The following is a 20,866-nucleotide window of genomic DNA, read 5'->3' as shown; positions in this document are numbered from 1 at the left end:
GCCCTGGGCACACTTGGCACAGCCCGGAGGGGTGAGGGGGGGAGCAGGAGCAGCGGTCTTTTCAACATGTTTCACAGTTGCAAGTTGTGCATTTGCAGTCATCTCTACAGATGCATATTCCTCCAGACAAGCAGGAGTATTGCTGGGGTCCATGGTCCTGGTGTCTGAGAGGCGCTGTCTGTGCTGGAGAAGGGAGGATCTACAGAATGTTTCTAATAACACTACATAAAAAATTAAAAGTGTATAATTGAAAGGTTAAGCACAAAGGAGTGTAAAATTCAAAGGTTAACAAATGATAAAACAGATGCCCGTGCGCTCGTTTTTCCAGCCTGATTACCACAAATAGAAGCCCTGGGAATGGTGGTCAGCACTAGCTGAATAGCTCCTCAAATGCTCCGGGACTTGCAGGTTATCTGCAAAAATGTGCTTCTTTTTTCCATGTTTTCCCAAGCCAGTGCAGTTACTAGACTTCCAATGTCAGCTCTCTGACGTTTCAGTGTCTAATGAGGTTGGTGTAAATTGACATGAACAGCAGGTACAAATAGCAACCAAGCAGTGAACGTGTGAAACTTTTATTATTGATTTTTAATAACCTCCCATTTTTCTTAAAAAAAAAACAACAACCCACAAACAAACAAGAAGCAGGTCCCCATGAGGAAAGTAGCCACTTTACTTCTGCTGAGACATGGTTTTGATCTACTCGTAAATAGCACGAGTTATTTATGGTCCAGCGCACTCTGGAATTCCTCTTACCATTGGGTTCTGCTAACTGCTTTCTCTTTAGTGCCTCCCCACTTGTGGACTTGCCTCTGTCGCTGAGTGTCCTTGCATATCTCACATTCAAACCCCAGAGGGACAAAGGATCTGTGTGGTCAGCAGGAGGATGCTGTCTGCTTTGGCGGAGCATTGTCCAGTGGCCCCTCCTCAGTATTAGTGTAGATGGGATACATTTGCAAAAACGGGGCTGAACCTCATAGTTTGACTTGGACAATTCCCCGAAAAATGTTTACCCCGAGACCAGAAGGCTGCATCTGCCCCTCATTAGAATCTGAGTTCTCCTGGACAAATATTGCCCAATGCTGTATTTTGCTATGCTTTCTGTGGCCTGTAGTACCAAACAAGTTTTCTCTGACACCTTTCTTTCTCTCACCATGGTGTCCAGTCAGTCAAATCCCGCTGAACCTATCTCCCAAGCACTACCAAATATGTTCACTCCTTTCCCTCCCAGCTTCCACGTCTTTAGTCAGAGCCATGGCCACTCCTTGCTTCCAATCTCATGATCCTAGTCAGGTGCCTGGTGCATAGTTGGGCAGTTTGCATGTTACACACAGGTGGCTGGCCCAGGAGGTTGGTGGGGCTGAAGTACAGCCTGCATTGCTGTGCCCTGGTGTGGACCTCTGTTTATTTGGAGAGAATAACTTTGTGATTTGCACAAAGATGCCACATAATCCTGTCTCTGACAATTGCCACTAGCCATATGTGGCTATTTAAATTTTAATTAATTAAAATAAGTAAAATGTAAAGTTCAATTTCTCAGTCATATTAGCCACATTGCAGATGCTCTGGACAGCGCAGATAAAATTTCCACGATTGCAGGAAGTTCTGCTGGACAGAACTGGATAGACTCTGCTTCTAAACCATTCGCTGTGCAATTTGCTAGTGTGAGCAATCTTTAAGGGAAATCTAAAATGTCCCTCCCTTGCTTAAAAGCCTTCAATGATTTCCGCTCCCGTCAGCAACAATCAGTTAGCAGGTGGTGAATCAATTTTGTGGGTCACAACCAGTATTAAAAACAAAACAGAAACAAAAAGAATAGAACGGAAAGCACGTATGAGTCTTATTGTTTGATGAAATTTTTGTTTCAGCTATATCTGTATTTCCTTGTCTCTATATCCAGACGTCCATCTCTCTATATTTCAAAGTCTATATGATGTTCTACTTGGTTGCAATGGAAAAAGTCACTAAGCTTTTTTTTTCTTTCTTTCAACTCTGTGTCTTTGAATCGTCTCCTTGGACGGCTGATCCCACCTTCTTTTTAATTAGACAACTTTATCTATCCTGCCTTGAATGCTCCAGGGCAGGCTGCATGCCCTCTGATAACTCACCGCAGACTTCCCTTAATGGGGTTAGAATTCTGTCATGATTTATTTAGGTTTATTGCGGGCAGTATACTAAGTTCTTTACGTGCAATTATCTTACTCATATTTGTATTTCAAAGAAGAAGCACAGTAGCTGGAACATACTAGGCTCTCATTCAAAAAATATTTGTTCAAAGAATTAACATGGTAGGGCAGGAAAAATCAATCAGCTGTGCGGACAATATAAGTGCGACGCGGACTTCTGCCATCCGAGGGCGCCGGCGCACCGGGCCAGTGCGCAGGCGCGCTGGGAGGGCGGGTGCCGCGGCGGCGGCGGCAGCGGCGGCGGCGGTCTAGGCTGTGGCCGGGGGAAGTGAATGGTTTTACCCAGAGGGCCCTGCGCCGCCTTTCTCCGCTGGCACCGCCGCCGCTCCCTGCTCCCCCGCCATGGCGTTCACGTTCGCGGCCTTCTGCTACATGCTGGCGCTGCTGCTCACCGCCGCACTCATCTTCTTCGCCATCTGGCACGTGAGTAGCCGGCGCCGGGGGTGGGGGGGCGGGAGGGAGGGCGACGCGGCGGCGCTGCCTGTTCTCGCGCCGGGCCCGCCGCAGTCGAGGTGGCCATGGACCCCCGAGGTCCGCGCTCCGGAGAGTGGGGCGGGGCGGGTGGCGCAGGCCGCGCCGCCGAGGTCCGAGCCCTCGCTCCGCAGGCCCGGGGCTGCAGGTCCTGGGAGGGACGGGCGTGCGGTGGTTCCACGGATGCGCCCGCCGGTCCCGGCGCAGGCCGCGCGCCGCTGCTCTGCTGCCCCCTTGCCGGGTGGGGCGGCCGCCGTCCTGGCGGGCCCTGCGGACCCCGCTTCCAGGCGCGGACGCTCGCCGGCCCACCGCACCCCCGCACCCCCGTACACCTACATCCCCGCATCCCCGCGGAGGGCGTCATGGGCTCAGAATCATGCAGTGTACTTAGCGGAATATTAATACAGATTGATTTTCTTTTCGGGTTTCGGCGGGAGTCCGCCCCAGATGAGATAACCTATTTGAGATGAATTCCAGCTCTGCTTCCCAGCACTTGTTGGGTGCCCTTCAAGTAGAATCACTGTTTTCAGGTTGTTTCCTCGTGAACTTTGATGCTGGATTGATTGCTCTGTTGACCTCATCTCCGAACTTTCCCCCTAAATCATACTTTGACTGCCGGTTTCCCAAGAGACAGTTCCCAGCCACCTCTGCATTCTGGACTTAGTAAAGGAAGTTTTACTTTGATTTTGAAAATGCTCAGAAACCTTAAGCTTCTAGCCCCCCCCCCCCCCTTTTTTACTAACATGCTGCAGGATAAAAGCACATCCTTACTGGTCCCGGGAAGGAACAAGTAAGTTCCCCGTGACATTAGTTCTGCAAGAGATTTTTAAGGAACTCTGTTCCTCTAGCGCAAAATTAGAAGCAGCCTTCAGGGAATCAGCGTTCATTAAAAATGTATCTTGTATTTGCTTCTGCTACTCCCTCGTCCCCCCTCTAGTCCAGTAACTTCTATATTGATCATAGTTTGAATGATTGGGCATGTTCACTGGAATGTGAATTTTAAGTCAGGTTTTATACCCATAGCAAGGATTTGTCTAGGGAACATAAAGCGACAGGGTCATTTAAATAGCTGCAGTGTCTTGTGCAGAAATAATGTCAAAGGTAGAGTGGTATCACAAATCCATTTCCTTTTGCTCCGGAGTGCGATTATGTTCATAATTGTTACGAACTCGACTGTTGGTGTAGTAGGGAGTGCTTATGTGGGCTAAGTCACTGCGCCCTCAAAACGCTTGTCAGTAGGAACCAGTAACTTAGAGAGCATTTTAGGCTCTTGGGTGGAAGAACACTAAATACAGGTAATTTGGGAGGTAGACTATCTCCGTCTTAGTAATAAGCCTCCAGTGAAACTGAAACGTGGTTCCCTTCCATCTGTAGGTGTGGATTTCAGTCACGGCCTGCATGATGGGTCCTCTTTGTTTTCTGAGTGATGTGGATTTTTAGAAGAGAGCTGTGGATGGCTTTTTTACAGGTTGGGTTTGGCTTATGGAAAACCTGAACTGCTTTTTTAAAAAATGGGTAATTTAGTTTTAGCTTTGAAATGAATCTGTGTCCGGATGAAGTAGATATAATTTTAAGTCCTGTTTAGAAATTTAAAAAATTTGTTTGTATTCCACATATTAGTGGAGAGCTTTTATCCTTAGGGATTTCTTGGTAGTTCAGAGGATTATACATCCCATGGGAACAGATTGAGAATTCTAAATAGATCGATAGATACATAGATAGATAAGATAGATAGATAGTTTTAATTTCCTATCTACTCCAGAACCTTCAGCTTATTTTCTTAGGTAGTTTAAATATCTTTCAGAAGACTCATGTGGAAGTTTCAAGTATAAATTCACAAAATCCTGTTTACATTAATCATATGGTAGATTTTTTTAAAAAAAAAATATTTTTATTGATTTCAGAGAGGGAGAGAGAGATAGAAACACCAAAGATGAGAGAGAATCATTGATCGGCTGCCTCCTGCACACCCCCTGCTGGGGATTGAGCCCGAAATGGGGGCCTGTGCCCTTGGCAGGAATGGAACCCAGGTCCCTTCAGTCTGCAGGCTGACTCTCTATCCACTGAGCCAAACTGGCTGGGGTTGGTAGATGTTTTTATGCTGATGGTCACTTCTGTCAGTTCAGTCCTAATTCATGTGATTAATGCTCTGTGGGGAATAGAGTTGGGAGCACAGATTTGTTTGAAAGCTAAAAATGCAGAAGTCATTCCCTAAAGATGTACATCAGATTCGAAGGCATCCTGAATTGGGTAGTTTGGTATTTTTAGGGATTTATCTGTCTTCATTGTGTTTGCACTTCTGTGGGAAATTTTGTGAACATCTTTGTCCAGACATACAATCACAAAAGATTTGAAATCACAAAAGATTCTTAGTTTAAGAATCTTTTCAGAAGAGTTTTGGAAACTAGCTTATAGCACTTAAATAGAAACCCATTTAGCATCATACTTATTAAAAAATCCCTTAAAATCACCTGAAGGAAGTGTTCAATTAAAAAAAAGGTCAGTTTTAAGACATATGTTTTGTACTATGCTGTTAAATTGATCTTGTTTTAGGCAAGTAATTGTATTTGTGATCATGGTTCTTGTCTTGAACTTTATTACTAAAATGCATTGGGGATATGACAGAGCTAATATCAGGTGAGTGACTAATGCCCATAGATGATGAGAAGTTAGTATCTTCTAATTGTATATTTATGTTTTTAACATTTATATGTGTTAGGGATCGTTAGCAGAGGAAAATGCCTTTTGCTGAGTCCTGTACTTTTTTTTCGCATAGGGCTATTTTTCTTTTTTCCCTTCTGACATTCAATAAATATTGATTGATCACTTACGTATGTTCCAGGCACTCTTTAGACCCTAGGGCATAGCAGAGAAAAGCTTTGCTTTTATGGAGTTTACATTTAATTATTTTCCTTCTATTCCTATTTTAGTTAGAATTTTTATTAGGTCAGGTTGGTGAGTTTTATAACATCCTAGAAATTAAAAAAAACACACATTTTTTATGAAGCTAAAAACCTTAATAGGGAAATAAACCAGCATATTAAAATCTAGAAATATATGACTCCATTGGTTACTGGTAATAATGAGTAACACTGTCACATACATAAAGATGCTATTTGTAACCCACCAAAGGGCGGATTAAGTTCTGTTTCCCAGGTAACTAGTGGCAGCAACTAAAATATCTCCTCCATAAACTTGGTGCCTCTGCCTTCTTATTTTGACACCTATCTTAGCATCACAAAGTGGTACATTGCCCCAGTTTGATTTTTTAGTACATTTTGACTTTGAAGCTCTGTGTTTAGTGACCCTACATGTTAAAGCCACAATTCTCTAGAGTCTGGACAACAGCATTTTTGCCATGCATTTTAAGTGGATGCCATCTCTCTCCCCTTCTCACATTTATAAGTGTTGCACTCATCACACTGTGAAAAACTGTCCTTACCTGGCCTTACCCTTATACAGTCTTTAGATTGGTGACCAGATAAAATGATCTGCATGAAGTCAGATTGATCACTTCTATAGTGGCCTTGAACAGGGCTCTGCTCTTTCCTGTATGGTGCATTCAGGTGAATTGGAACAAGATACTTCTTGGGGCAAAAGAATCCTTCCTCCTGAACAGACACAGCCTCCGGGTGCAGAGTCTAGTGTAGAGCCCATGCCAGGGTGCTTGGCAGCAGGAGCATGGGCTGACTAGGAGCCCTTGTCCCGTGCAGAAACGGCGCTCCTGTATGTGGTGGTCCTGCCCATGAAGTTGAATAATCCCCAGTGTTTCTCTACTCTGAGACCATTTTTTGCATTTCCAGATGGAAGCAGGACTTTGAAATGTATGTGTTTGGGCACAAACGGGAACAAACTGAAGCACGAGAGTCCATCTCTAGTGTCCCACTGAACACTGTGATGAGGGAGGGGCATGCACAGATGATTAAAAACACTTCACCTTGATGGGCACAGTCCGGTGGGAGACACAATCTGTATGTAAAAGTGCGAGGAATGCCACATTGGCAGCATTATAAAGCCCTGTGCTATGTAGAGATTAGACAGTAGGCACTTATATCTGCCTAAGGGATGAGTTGACATAGGAAGAAGGTTGTTTAGGATAAAGAGTTTTGATGAATAGTTGTGGGTGGGGCGAAGATAATTTCAAGTCAAAATAACTTGAAAGAGGCATAGAAAACAATTGAATATTGAAGGTATTTATCACAGTAATAGATCATGTTAGTGATAATAATATAAAAGTGTTTTCAGTTCTTTAAGTCTGATTCTAGTTACTTATTAGCAGATATTGAGTTTACTGTAAATCGGTGTACATGCAATGTTTGCTTTTTTATTAACTTTATTCAGTTATTATTTGATGATGGGGCAGGTTTGTTGCATGCTTTTATTAAAGCAAGAGGTCCTAACTGTTGTAATTCTATTTTAGATTATAGCATTTGATGAGCTGAAGACTGATTACAAGAATCCTATAGACCAGTGTAATACCCTGAATCCTGTAAGTTATAATATCGGAGTTTTCTTTAGATTTTAAAACCGTTTTTGCTTTTAACTTGATATAATTTGAAAATGGCCAATATTCTCAGTAGCATGGTATATTTGTACTTTTTGAAACAGACTTTAAAAAAATATTCTTTTTTTCTGTCCTGCTTGACTGTTCTGACTATTATTAATCTGCTGGTGATCTTGTCAGCTGTCATACTAACATTCTTCCAATCTGCTTTTTACATTGTCGGCCAAAGACAGTTGAAAAGGTCAAAAAGATTAAAAGAGTCAAAATTGCATTAAAGGTGTGTACTGCTTTTTAGTTTAATGTTTTCCTGCTACATTCATTTCATGGGGAGGGTTAGGGCATTTGTATTTGTAAAATGTTCTGTTCAGTGTGCTCGTTCATATGCTTGTTGAGGTTTATGCTTTCATGAAATATCATATTTTATGCAAATGCTTGCTGGCCCTGTCAAGTAGGGAAAGCTGTTAAATGCTTATGCATTTTTTAAAAAATATTATAGCTATAGGCACTTCTGTGTTGAATTATTTGGTGCAATGTTTGACAGTTGGTTAACATAAAATGACTTTAATAGATGGTAAGATTATTTACCTGTTGTTACTGTGAGGAAGTCTTTAGTACCCTATCTAGTTTAATCTTTAGTTATGTCTGCTCTGGAATTAATTCTGTTTCAGCTGATGTTTATTCAGAGCATTTTAGGTAGATAGCTCTGTTCTTTGGCTCTGGAATCTTGCAGTAATGCTGACCTCTGGACTCATGCTGCCAGAATTTTGTGGATAATTTGTATACAATTATCTACATAGTTATTTCTAATACATACCCACTCTAAATTTCTAAAACAGGCCTGTCTTATAGTAGGTTCTGATGGGTTTAATTATAATGTAACTCCATTGAGCTTGGGGGTTCTATGTTTTTACTTCATTTACTTACCTCATTTAGAAAGATTCCCCCTTCAGCCTGTAGGTTTGATTTTACCTAGCAGGTCAGAAACTGAAAGGTGGTTTGTAAGAAAGCAGTGGGTACTTTAAGATATAGTATACTATAATTCAGATTTAAAAATTACTTCATGAAGATGAGAGCTTGTGTAGACTTCAGTTGTATAAAACTGTAATACATTAGCTTGCTGGAGGGATTTTATTTGGAAAAAGCTCTATAACAGCGATTTTCAACCAGTGTGTAGCAAGAGTTTTTAAAACATGCAATACATGACTATTTAGTCAGGGGCACTGACCTCTTCTCCCTTAGATTGCCAAATAAAAAATGACAACAGCTAAAACAGTAGCCATCGGTGTGAATGAATCAAAATTATAGCTATTTTTTTTTCAGATAGGCAAAATATATCGTTTTTAGTGTGCCACAGAATTTTAGTAATTAGTTTATGTGTGCCACAAGTTGAAAAAGGTTGGAAGTTGCTAGTCTGTAAAGTTAGTTTGCTACTTTATTATTGTTTCTTAGATAAATATGAATGATGGAATAGATTCTAGTTTGGCTTTAAAGAACTGTTACAGTATGCCGAGTATATACATTTAAAAGTATTAACTTACTAATTGTTTCTCTGCTCTTATGAAACAAAATATAAGATGACTGCCTTCTCATTGGAAAGTAATAATGTTCATTGGAAAACATCTTAACACACTATTACAAGAAATTTAGAAACTGAAGTTTCTCCTTTTGACAGTTGTTTAATATTAGTGTTCTGTCTTTGTCTTTTCACTACTTCAAAAAAGCAAATCATGATGAGAATAATAATAGCTGAAATCAGATGAGTGCTTTCCTGGGTCCCAGGCTCTGAGCTGAGCATCTTATCTTGGGTTTTGTCACCCAGTTCTCATGACAGTTTATTTTCATGCATAGGAGAGTAAACTGAGGCTTAGCGAGATTAAAGCGCCTAGCTCAGGGTTACACAGCTAAGCTAAAACCAGAATTTGAGCCCGACAACCTGATTGTTAAGCTCAAGCTCTTGTATTTTCCTACTTTACTATAAATTTAAGAGGGACTAATTTCATTTTAACATGTGATTTCTGGCTTTTCTTAATGGAAAGAAATTCTCATTTAGAGAAGATGTGGTTGAGATATCCTAATGCTGCAATATGTTGGGAGGAAGTTTTTTCACAAGCACAGGTTGTATTTCGGATAGGGTGCCGATAATTGGCTTAATAGCAGTGCATCTGACAGTTTTCCCTATTAAAATTTTGTTTTGACAATTCTGCCAAAGTATGAGGGAAGACAAATATCATTATTTTTAAAAATGTGAGCCTTAACTATAGAGAATATATTGATTTGTATGTTAAAGTGCTATCATTTCCGCCATAGTGCATGAGGTATTTTTTTCTGGAAGTTTTTGTGTAAATGTTGTTTCCTAAGTGGAATAACTTTGGTGCCACTTATGGGAAAATTTTGTCATTGAAGAACAATCAGAGAGGACTGGTTTTTATGATAGGTGCATAATAAAAGTTTCTGGACTTTTTTTTTTTTTTTTTTTTTTTTTTAGAAGGAGTGTGGCATTTGTTTCATATTAGAACTGGTAGAATTGCAAATTATTTTCACTGTCACTAAAGTATATTGTTTAAGATCAGTAGGGATCATACTTTCAAAATCATTCTCTCCCCATACCTCAGCCTGTAAAGTGTAGGGCAAAAACTTGGGTGAGAATTCATATTGTTAGATATTAATGGGCTTTTAGAGGGCCAATTTTAATTTTCTTTATTTAAAAGAAAAATCCCATAATTTAAACTAGGATTGTAAACAGCAGCTGTAGTGGAACTCCTAATAAAATGTCTTTTTTTCTTGGTTTGTCCTGGTTGTAGTCAGAGTTTTAAAGATTTCCTATGGACATTTTCTTTAGAGATTGTAGATGTTTAACTTTGATGTTAAATAAATGCTAGCTTAAAGGTTCATGCTATTTACAAGTTTATATACTTAAGTTTGTAGAAAATACCTGGTGGGTGGTGTGGAAAAATTAGTTTTATTGGGATTTCATTTAAAATAGTAATTCATTAAAAACTTCTCTCTATAACTTTAAATTGGAAAAGGTAATTAGGAAGTATTAGAAAATCAGCTTGAATGTAGAGTATAACTATTATTTCTACAGCTATGGTTTCCCCTTAGGAAAGATCTGATAACGTTGAGGATTCATATAATTTTAATTTGGTATGATGCAAACATTTGAGAAACTGCTTTGCAGCTGTAACATGTAGGAAGTTCTTTGGCTGCAACTTGCAATGACAGGTGTTATTTTTTAAAAAATACGTCTTTATTGATTTCAGAGAGGAAGGGAAAGGGAGAGAGAGAAACATCATTGATGACAGAATCATTGATTGGCTGCCTCCTGCACGCCCCACACTGGGGATCCAGCCTGTAACCCCAGCATGTTCCCTGACTAGGAATCGAACCGTGACCTCCTGGTTTATAGGTCGACGCTCAACCACTGAGCTAGCCGGCCGGGCCGTGTTGGTATTTTTATTTATAAAGTCATTAGGCTGAAATCTTTAGGATGAGAAAGATAATTTAAAACGAAGCATTAACTCCTGGTCATTTTATAAAAAGCATTTTGCTTGAATTGATTTTTCCTCACTTAATACTACCTACTACCAAAAGAGTTAGTTTGTTCTTGAGTTCTGAGCTTCTGCTGGTCTGCCCTGTCTGTAGCCTTTCATTGGAAAGCAGGCTTAAAGAAACAGGAAGGCCGTGTAAGAATGGAAGCGCAGGAACTGGGGTAAATTCCAATTTCTTGGGTCAGAGCTCAGTCTTTTCCCTCCTACATTGCAGAAAGCACATCGTTTGTATTTGTGCATATTAGTATTCTTTCCTCCCTGACTGTGCTGAGATTATTGGCTGTTGGCTTTCCATTGAAAAATTACTTGATGGTAATGTGATGTGGTTTGTTAAATACAGTATATGTAGCATTCTGGGTTTCTGTTAAAGGCTTAAAAACACTAATGTTTAAACTTCTAAAGGGGAGTTTTGTTTTTGTGGATTTTTTTTATATCATGTTGCATGTGATCAGATATCTCATTTTTGTAATTTTATCATTATTGAATGGTGGAAAGAAAAAGTATTCCAGTTGATTAGCAAATAACTAAACAATCTGGGTGGTAACTTTGTATAATATAACCTATTGCTTTAAGAATTTGAGTTTTAAATTTTAGATTTTATCTTATTCTTTTAGTGCAAGCTATATCCTCTTATCCGTTTGCTTATAATCCTGCTTTGGTAAAAAGTTAAATATGGGAATGAAATTCAGTAGTTTCATCTTTGAGTCTAAGAAAACAGTAATTTTTCATTATGGAAACTTGGTTGCCACCTGCTTTCCAAGTTAACAGTTGATTGAACGCCCAGGCATTTTGATGACTGGCTTGTGTTTTTCTTCCAGCTTGTACTTCCAGAGTACCTCATCCATGCTTTCTTCTGTGTCATGTTTCTTTGTGCAGCAGAATGGCTTACCCTGGGCCTCAATATGCCCCTCTTGGCATATCATATTTGGAGGTAATATTTAGATATACTTCTAATACTTGTCCTAATTAAATCATATTCTAGTCTTACTTGCTAGTTACCTAAATAAAAACTGGAAATTAGTTGGCCTTTATTTTAAAAATCAAGTGGATGAGCAAATAACTGATTTACTACACCTCTTAGACTCTGGAGAGTTTGCTTTATTACTCTTTAAAGGTGTTTTTTTAATGAGGCATAACTTACATACAGTACTGTGCAAAGTCTGAAGCGTACAGCTCAATGAATTTATACATATGTATACACCCGCGAAACCACCACCAGATCGAGACATACACCAGTTCCAGCCCCAGCCCAGCCTGTTGTTACCCCTGTACTTCCCAAAGAGAACTACTGACTTCTAAAACCTTAATTTTGCCCTTTGAACTTCATATAAATCCAAGTGTACAGTGTGTATCTAACTTCTTTCTCTATGTTTTATGACTTTAATGTGGTTATTTATAAAAGATACTCATATTTCATAACTTTTAAAAGTTCTACCTGATCTACATAGAATTAAAAGTTTTTTGTCTTAGATGTAAAAATGACATTGCCCTTGATTTTAGGAAATATATACTGAGGGAGTGTTTAAGAGTAAAATGGTATCACATCTATAGCTGACTCTGAAATGGTTAAAAAAAATATGCATATTTAGAGATAAAATGAGAGAGAGAAGGATAAAGCAAATATGCTAAGTGTAAACATTTGGAATGTCTGGGTGAAGTGTTCTTGTACCTTTTCTGTAAGTAAAATTATGTTAAAATAAAATGTTAAATCTTATATCCTTTTTACAGTTATTCCTGTTTTTCTTGGATTTGTGATAAAGTGTAGAGGAGACCAGATGTGACTTCTTTAGCTGTCCTGTTCTGCTCATTTAGGGGCTGTAGTTTTAAAATTAAGATGATGAAAGGAAAGAACTCCATCTCTAAAAGTATCCTATGTGACCAAACATGAGGGAAAAACCCTCCTTCCCATCCTGAAGGGTTGCTCCCTTTCTGCGTGGCTGATAGACTGTGTTTATTACAGGTATATGAGTAGACCAGTGATGAGTGGACCAGGACTCTATGACCCTACAACCATCATGAATGCTGATATTCTAGCATATTGTCAGAAAGAAGGATGGTGCAAATTAGCTTTTTATCTTCTAGCCTTTTTTTACTACTTATACGGGTAAGTTTAAAAAACAAAATAAAAATGTGATATTTCAATTTGCTAAAAAGTTTGCAGGCATTATGATCTTAACACCTTAGAATCCACTTGAAGGATAGCTCAGTGTCTTGAATATTGGTAACTAGTAATGACAGTGCACACCCGCCAGTTCACATGGAATATAAATATACTGGTACTTGTCAAGGCAGCCAACTGGTGTGCTGTCAGAAGCAGATAGTTTGGCCAGGCATGCTACTTCCTAAGTTTTCAGGTTCATTTAGTTATTGAAGGACCGTCTTCATTCTTCATGGTAAGGGGGTAAGGTGGTGGCATTGGGAGGATATGGCTTGGTGAGTTTGCAAAAAAAAAAGAAAAATCAGTCTCGAGATTGTGTTTAATTTTTTTTCTATCATGCTTCATAAATTGTATATGTGGTGCCCTTTATCTTATAGTTTGCTTGATCTGAATTTGATGAATGAAAGAAACAGTTCTATGTTATAGGATGGTGTAATTATCAATTTTTCTCCCTTTCTACCATGATAGACTGATTCATTCCTTTATACTAGGGTTTCTCAATCCTGGCACTGTTGACGTTTTAGGCGGGTGAATCTTGGTTGTGTGCATTGTAGGACACTTGGCAGCATCTGTGTCCACTAGCCAGTAGCATCCCCTCCCCCAGTTGTCTCCTGTGGTGCAAAATTGGCCCTGCCTGAGAAGCACTGCTCTGAGTGTACTGTTGGGGAAATAAAATGGCTACTTATTAAAACTAGGAAAGGACATTGTCAGTTGTGGAAGTATAACTTCTCTTTAAGTGGTATAAATAAACTTTTCTCATCTTTTACTGATTTATATTCAGCTAGAGAGGGCTTTCCATCTGATTTTCAAAATCTGGGGGGAAATTAGCTGTATGAGATGTAATTGTTATAACTAGCTTCCATTTCCTCTCCTGTTTGTTACTTGAAAACTTGCTAAGTATTATATTGCAAGTTTATATTCATAGTTCTCTTTATAGCATATAAATTTCATTGTAGAAAAGGACGCATGAAAGGCTTGACTGGAATATGCCTTTAGAGGTTATGATTGTGAAAATACCTCTTTTACTGTTATCTACAGATGTCACTCGCATGTGAAACAAAGAAAGTGAATCAGTTCTGAAAAGTGAAGTTCTGTGTGTCATCCCAATTTCTTGTTTTTATTTTTAAGTTTCTGTAACAAATGTCTGGGACAGTGCTAGCGGATAGTAGACAATTAAAACTTTATTGAAAGAAATGAATGATTGGATCAATCACTGGAGATGTATAGTGTGGGAAAATGTTCACCAGGAGGTGGTGGTACTAGGACATTCATTTCCGTTTTAAATTGAGTTTGCACATCTCCTTGGTTTGCATTTTCATTTAGAGATACATGGTTCTGAAGCATGCTATGCCTACATAGCAAGTAGAATTGTCTGGCAGTCTTTAAGCCTAAATCAAATGGATATTGCTTTTCATTTTGCTTGTTTGTCCTTTTTTCTTTCCTTTTTTTTTTTTCTTAAATCCCTGTTGCTGTTGCCTAGAGCCTTTCTCTAATGGGAAAGTTCCTTAACTGACCATTCCTATCTCTAAAATGGGGTTAATAGTAGTACTCACCTCTTAGGAGTGCTTGGAGCATTCAAGGAGGTCATGTATGAAGATCTAACAGGGCCTGGCAGGAAGTGACCCTTTGGAGACTCAACTTCCATTAATAGACTCAACTCCCAAGTGTGGTATTTGGATTTCTCTAAGCTCAGATCCCCCATTAAGCTTTAGCTGTGCTGTTCTACTTGCTAAAATGGGAAAGGAACAGGGAACAACTATAGTACATGCACCAAGCTAAGTCCTACCGTAGGCAAAAGTCCATAATTGCCAGTTAAAATCATGTTTGAACTTACTGGTCTTTTATGTTCTGTGATGGTGTAACACCACAGACTTGCTTGCTATATAGAATAGACTCAACTTTTTGGCGCGCTTAGTCTTTATAATGAGGAATGTTTGAATTAACAGCCTTTTCCTTCTTTTCAGCATGATCTATGTCTTGGTGAGCTCTTAGAACAACACACAGAAGAAGTGGTCCAGTTAAATGCATGCAAAAAGCCACCCAACGAAGGGATTCTATCCAGCAAGACCCTGTTTCCAGGAGTAGCCTATGGAATCTGACCAGTTACATTAAAAATGACTCCTTATTTTTTAAATGTTTCCACATTTTTTGCTTGTGGAAAGACTGTTTTAATATGTTATACTCGGATAAAGAATTTAAATGAATTACGTATAAATTAATGTAAAGTGATTACCTCTGGTGTTGACAGGTTGGAACTTGCACTCCTTAAGGAACAGCCATGATCCCTTGAATGATTGCATTAATTATTGTCCTTAGTCCATTGGAAACTTTTGTTTATAGGAACTTGTTTTGGTTTTAATGAAATGCCATCTAATTACAAATAGCTGTAGATGACCAGGTGCTTCTGATGAACTGAAAATATATATCTGATCTGTGGGAAACTTCATGGATTTCCTCATCTATCATGTAGACGATTATATAGGATACATTAAAAAAATAAGAAGAGTGGGATTTCCCCCCCCCTTTAACTTGAATATTATACCTGTATATTGCATGAATGAGAGATTTCCCATATTTCCATCACAATAATATACTTGCTTTAATTCTTAAGCATAAGTGAATATATAAAAACATACGCTGAATTACTTATGAAGAATGCATTTAAAGCTATTTTAAATGTGTTTGAATTTGTAAGACATTATTATTAAGAAATTGGTTATTATACTTACTGTCCTAATCTGGTGGTAAAGGTAGTCTTAAGAGTTTGCAAGTACTTCAGATTTATAAAACAGTATGAAAGAGAACATTGTATAACTGCCCTGCTGTTCCTTTAGTGCAATACAATAAAATTCTGAAATTAAGACTTTCAGTGCATTGTTTTAAAGATTACAAATAGCAATTTCCTAAACTTGCTTAACCCACAATAAAGACATATTACTGTCAGTTTTTTTAAAAAATAGAGTATTACATTGTTTTTTTGTTTAATACCACGTCTGGATCTAAAAAGGAAGATTTTTAAGTGACTAAGCACATTATCTTCTGTTGTCACTTGTCATGATTCATAACCATTGATGGCACAGCAGTGTCATTTTTCTTACCAACTTAAAAAAATTGTAGCACTTATAAGTTCTAAATTTTTTTTTGCCTTTTTGAAACAGCAGGTTTTAAGATAAAATGACTTAATTTTTGTTTAGGCAGTTAAATTATGGCTTGCATGTTTTCATAAGCATTTTTGTGCTGCATTTGGGATGAGGAAGTTAAGGCAATTGAAAATAGTGTAAATGGATGAGTTTCTTAAACAATGAAAACCAATATATAGAAATTGCATATAATGATCAAGGGTGTTTATGGATATCTTTGTAGAAATCTAAGAAAAATGCTTCCTCACTTTTGGGAGAGTAGCTGTCACTGTTTGGGATTGGGTAATAGAGGAGAATAATGTTGAAGAAGAGGATGTAGAAACAGGAGAATGAGAGGAGTCACGCCATTTCATAATGAGAAGCTTTACAGACCTTGTATATTACAGCCGGGGAACACCTCGAGGGAACTGACTGTTGGTCAGTTCCTGCAGTAAACTATTTGCCGAGCACAGCTAGGCATTGAAAATTCATGCTCTGAATATGAAGAGTCATTCAGTTTCAGATCCACCTGATTGTATCAGTACCTACTTCTGACTTTTCTTTCTTGTTTACAACTACTTGTGATCATGAGAGACCCAGCCAAGTCTATCCACCAGATAGATTTCCTGGGGCTTTCATAAATAATCCTGTCCAAGTATTTTCAAAACCTTTATAAGTTTTAACAAATATCCTTTTAATAACGTATTCTGGAATATTCAGGATTAATGCAGGGTTTACTGGTTGCAATTTGTGGAAGCCACCTTCTCATGCTTTAAAAACCAGATATGTAGTCCTTAGCTGATTCCTCAAAGATGATTGACCGTGAAGGTCACCCATCTTGGTGGTAGGTTGTTGGTTCCTAGGCACGTAAGTGATTAGAACATTGAGTTCTTGGATGGTCTCTCAATATCTACTCATCTTTACCTTTTCTAGTGTTTTATGCAATTTAATCCCTTACAGGAGAAAGTGGAAACAAAATTGCATTTGACAATATCCCATTAACTCTTTCCTTGCTCTGAATTTAATTTGTGCCCCATCTACCCCCACCTATTAATCTGTTTGTTTTGTTTTGGGTATTTTTTCCATTGATTTTTAGAGAGAGTGGAAGGGAGGGAGAGGAGAGGAGGAAAAGAGAGAAGCAGCATTGTGAGAGAAACATGGATTGGTTGCCTCCCACATGTACCCTTGACTGGCAATTGAACCCGAGACCCTTCAGTGTGCAGGCTGATGCTCTAACCACCGATCCACATTGGCCAGGGCCCCTTTAGCCTTACTTATATTATTCTTGCAGGTCCAGTTGAGGCATAGTTAGCCTGGGTTATAATCCTTCCAATAATTCCTCTGCAGACAGCTGTTTAAATACTCTTTCCCTCCTTGTTACAATTACTTTTGATATTAAGTGCTTTATCTTTAAGAGGTTTCCAACTAAGAAACCATTACTGTAACACATTGTGACTTATGTTTACACTAACAGCTCTTTGTTGCTATGGGTACTATAGATTCTCCTGAGTTAGAACTCTTATATAACAAATGTAGTCTATTTAGGAGCTATTCTCTTGAGTCATACTACTATATCATGGGTAGAAACTTATTTGAATGCCAATATCTGAATTTTATTAGTGGTGGTTCTTGATTTTCATAGTGCTCAACTGATTTCCCCACCCCTGTCCCATAGTAGAGGAGAGTTGGCTCCTAGGCTATATACAAACTGCTTATTTGTTTGAAATTTAAATTATTTTCCATGAGAAGGGGGCGTGATAGGAAATGATCAGACATCCACTTTTGACATGTACCAGGTATTACTAAAGCATTTGAGAAACACCATGGATTAAAACATGAACTGTCAGACCTACCATCAGGTTCAGATGCCCTGATAATGGTCTCTCACAAAGTGTGTCTGTCTCTCAAAGGTGGTTCAGTATTTTTCATCTTGAGGACCACTCATGCTAACAGCTCTCATAAGAGCTCTTCTCTGCTCCTCAAATCAGCTTTTTTTTTTTTTTTAAAAAATGTCAGATATTTGTATAGAAAGGAAATAGAGCTGTAGATATACTTTGAAGCTAGCAAAATATTTTCTTTGGTACAACACTTCTCTTTTCCTCAGGTTATGTTTATGATCAGTGTTCATGGAATGGTATTGCCATGGTGCAAGTAATGGCTTCTGTTGCGTCTGTTATACCCAGCAGCGGGCTGGGCTTTCATCTTAGGTGTGGCTACAGCATAGCATTGTGATACATGGAGCCCATTCAAGTACTGATCTGTATTTTAAAAGTACACATCTAAGTTTACTTGTTTATATAATGTAATACCCACAAATGTGCATCTCCCAATCAGTTGTATAGTATAATTGTAAATCAGAAATTCTGATAGCAAAAATATTTTAAAACATTCTTTTCAAAGGGGAAAGACAAAAATATTGACACTGTGTCTAGTAATGTTCATGAAAGTACTCAGTCACTCTTTTTGGAAACTAATAATAATGTTAGTCTCAATTGTTTTTTTGCTCAAACCAATCATTGATCTATAGTCAGACCAGCAGCTAATGAGTCTCTGGGACTAATATATAGCTCAGAAGTTGGTTCTGAACTAATACTCCAGGGTGACGTCAAGAGCAAAATGTGGTTCTATTTCTGGATATGTTGAGTAGCTTTTGTAGAACAATTTCACTAAAGCTAATGCTAAATGTTTAAAAGGGGTAAACAGCTTTGCTGTTTGTTCTATTTGGTTTTGGAAAACAGTATTAACAATATAAGGTGATCAGTCTATGGGATGAGAGTGAATGTCTTATCCTACATTGATTTTGTTAATGCACATTGTGGAAGTGAAGATGTAGTGAATATCTTAACATGGAAAAGAATGAATAATTTTATTGTTCAGTGCTTTTCTAAACATTGCATTTCTTTGGTTACCATGTTTATGTATTCTGGAGAAGAAAAGTTCTTAAATAATAGATTGATGACTGGGTAGACCCTAAAACTGCTAAGAGAAACATAGAATGTAGTTAGCTATTTGTGCTCCAGGTTTGTTGAAATCTAAGTTAACCTTAAAGGTGCTGTACCACCATCCAAAGAAAATGCCATTAAGTAGTCCTACCTTCCTAGAGCTTGATTTATTTTGCTTTTGTATATTTAATAAAAACCATCTCAAATGTTTCCTTGTGTAGTTTATGGATAATGGTTGGTTATAAAGCGTGTTATTCAATTTCAGCAGTTAACTTGGCTGGACCAGCACTCTAGACAGTCTCTCAGCCTCTCCTTTCCCACTGTTCTGAGGACTGACCCACAGGTTGGGCAGATAAGATACTTTCTAAGACTGATTTACATATTAAATTTAATTGGACAAATATTTTTGCATAGTGCCACCCCATGTTTCTCTGTGTTGGAATAATTGATGTTTTCCCTTATCCCCTTGGTACTAAAGTAGTTTAGTCAAGCATTTAAATGGAAAGGCTTAATGAGCACTTCCAGTGGAAATTAATACATGTGTGCACTTGACAATTCAGTTGATTATAAAGGGTTTGATTAATCCAGGCCAGCATTTTCCCTTCATTTCGTAAGTATTCATTAATAAGCCATAGGTTTATATTGGAAGAAAGCTAATATAAGATTTGGTCATGTCAATTTGATTGACTTCCTAAAGTTTAATAGACTATTGTGATTTTAAGTTGTATTTGGTTATAATACCAAAATCATTAGGAAGGTCAATCTATGATCACAGCCTGTACTTTAAAAAAATAACCTTTCTTGCTATAAGTTGGCATTTTTTGTATTGGAAAAGAAATCTCCAGTTTAAACATAAGAATGTTAAAATACTGATTGTATATTATGGTACGTACTGGACCTTTGATTTGAAGTTCCAAAACAGCACTAGTAATTGTTTTAAAATATTGCCTAATGAAATTCAAGTAGCTCAGCAGCAGCAAGAAGAATGTGAGACAAAATAAGTTTTTTGGGGGGTAATTATATTATTTACAAACTAAGTTTTGATGGGGTGAAATTTACTGTCTTGTGTGCAAGTGCCTATGATGATCCTGGCTCACATTTGTGGTTATAAGGAACCAAGAGAGCCATGGGACCCACCTCATATGACATTGAAACACTGATGTCTGTTAAAACAGGTGGCTTTGATTCATTGTATAATCCTTATCTATAGTCCAAATGACTGCTATTGGTAGCTCAGCCTTGAATTGAAAGACAAAAAGAGCCCTAACCTGTTTGGCACAGTGGATAGAGCTTCAGCCTGCGAACTGAAAAGTCCCAGGTTCGATTCTGGTCGAGGGCATGTACCTTGGTTGTGGGCACATCCCTAGTGGGGGGTGTGCAGGAGGCAGCTGATCGATGTTTCTCTCTCATCGATATTTCTAACTCTCTATCCCTCTCCCTTCCTTTCTGTAAAAAATCAATAAAATATATTTTAAAAAAAGAAAGACAAAGACTGCTGATGGGGAAAAAGACATGTTCAATAGCCTTAGGTAAGGTGAAGGAGTGAGAATTGGAGATTGTTAATCTGTAGATAAGTACTTTATACAATAAATGTGAAAGAGGGATTAAAGTCATTCATGTAGTCTTTAGGGTGGAAAAAATGTTCTAAAACCGGAGCAGCTGTCTGAACCAAGAATTCCGTGTCTCTGAAAATGGCCAAGCAAATGCTGGCTGGATACACAGCTGTCGGGAATGATTCAGTATTGGCAGGGAGGTGACTAGATCCATAGGATCCCTCACAATTTTATTTATGAAGTAGAAAAAAAATGGGAAAGAGTTTGAGAGGAATAAAAAGTTAAAATTATTTAAATAATTTTAGCTTGCTTGGGTACCTATACCAATTTTCACACTTAGTACTATGTTATATGCCACCCAGTAGTTACAATAGTAAAATGAGGTAAA

The 20,866-nt window shown here is 38.3% G+C and overlaps 1 protein-coding gene across 1 annotated transcript; it reads left to right on the top strand.

Annotated features, from left to right (window-relative positions):
- The first annotated feature begins 2,396 nt into the window (after positions 1-2,396).
- On the top strand, positions 2,397-19,135 carry CNIH1 (cornichon family AMPA receptor auxiliary protein 1). Its single transcript, XM_036307602.1, has 5 exons — positions 2,397-2,606; positions 7,075-7,143; positions 11,525-11,637; positions 12,667-12,810; positions 14,829-19,135. Exons 1-5 carry the CDS (start codon positions 2,526-2,528, stop codon positions 14,854-14,856), a joined length of 435 nt encoding a protein of 144 aa, XP_036163495.1. The 5' UTR covers positions 2,397-2,525; the 3' UTR covers positions 14,857-19,135.
- Positions 19,136-20,866: the final 1,731 nt, after the last annotated feature.

Source organism: Myotis myotis, unplaced genomic scaffold (genome assembly GCF_014108235.1).
Source record: "Myotis myotis isolate mMyoMyo1 unplaced genomic scaffold, mMyoMyo1.p scaffold_m19_p_1, whole genome shotgun sequence".
In the NCBI taxonomy this organism is placed as follows: Eukaryota; Metazoa; Chordata; class Mammalia; order Chiroptera; family Vespertilionidae; genus Myotis; species Myotis myotis.
The sequence above is the reverse complement of the archived record's forward strand: the minus strand, read 5'-3'. Positions and strand labels throughout refer to the sequence as shown.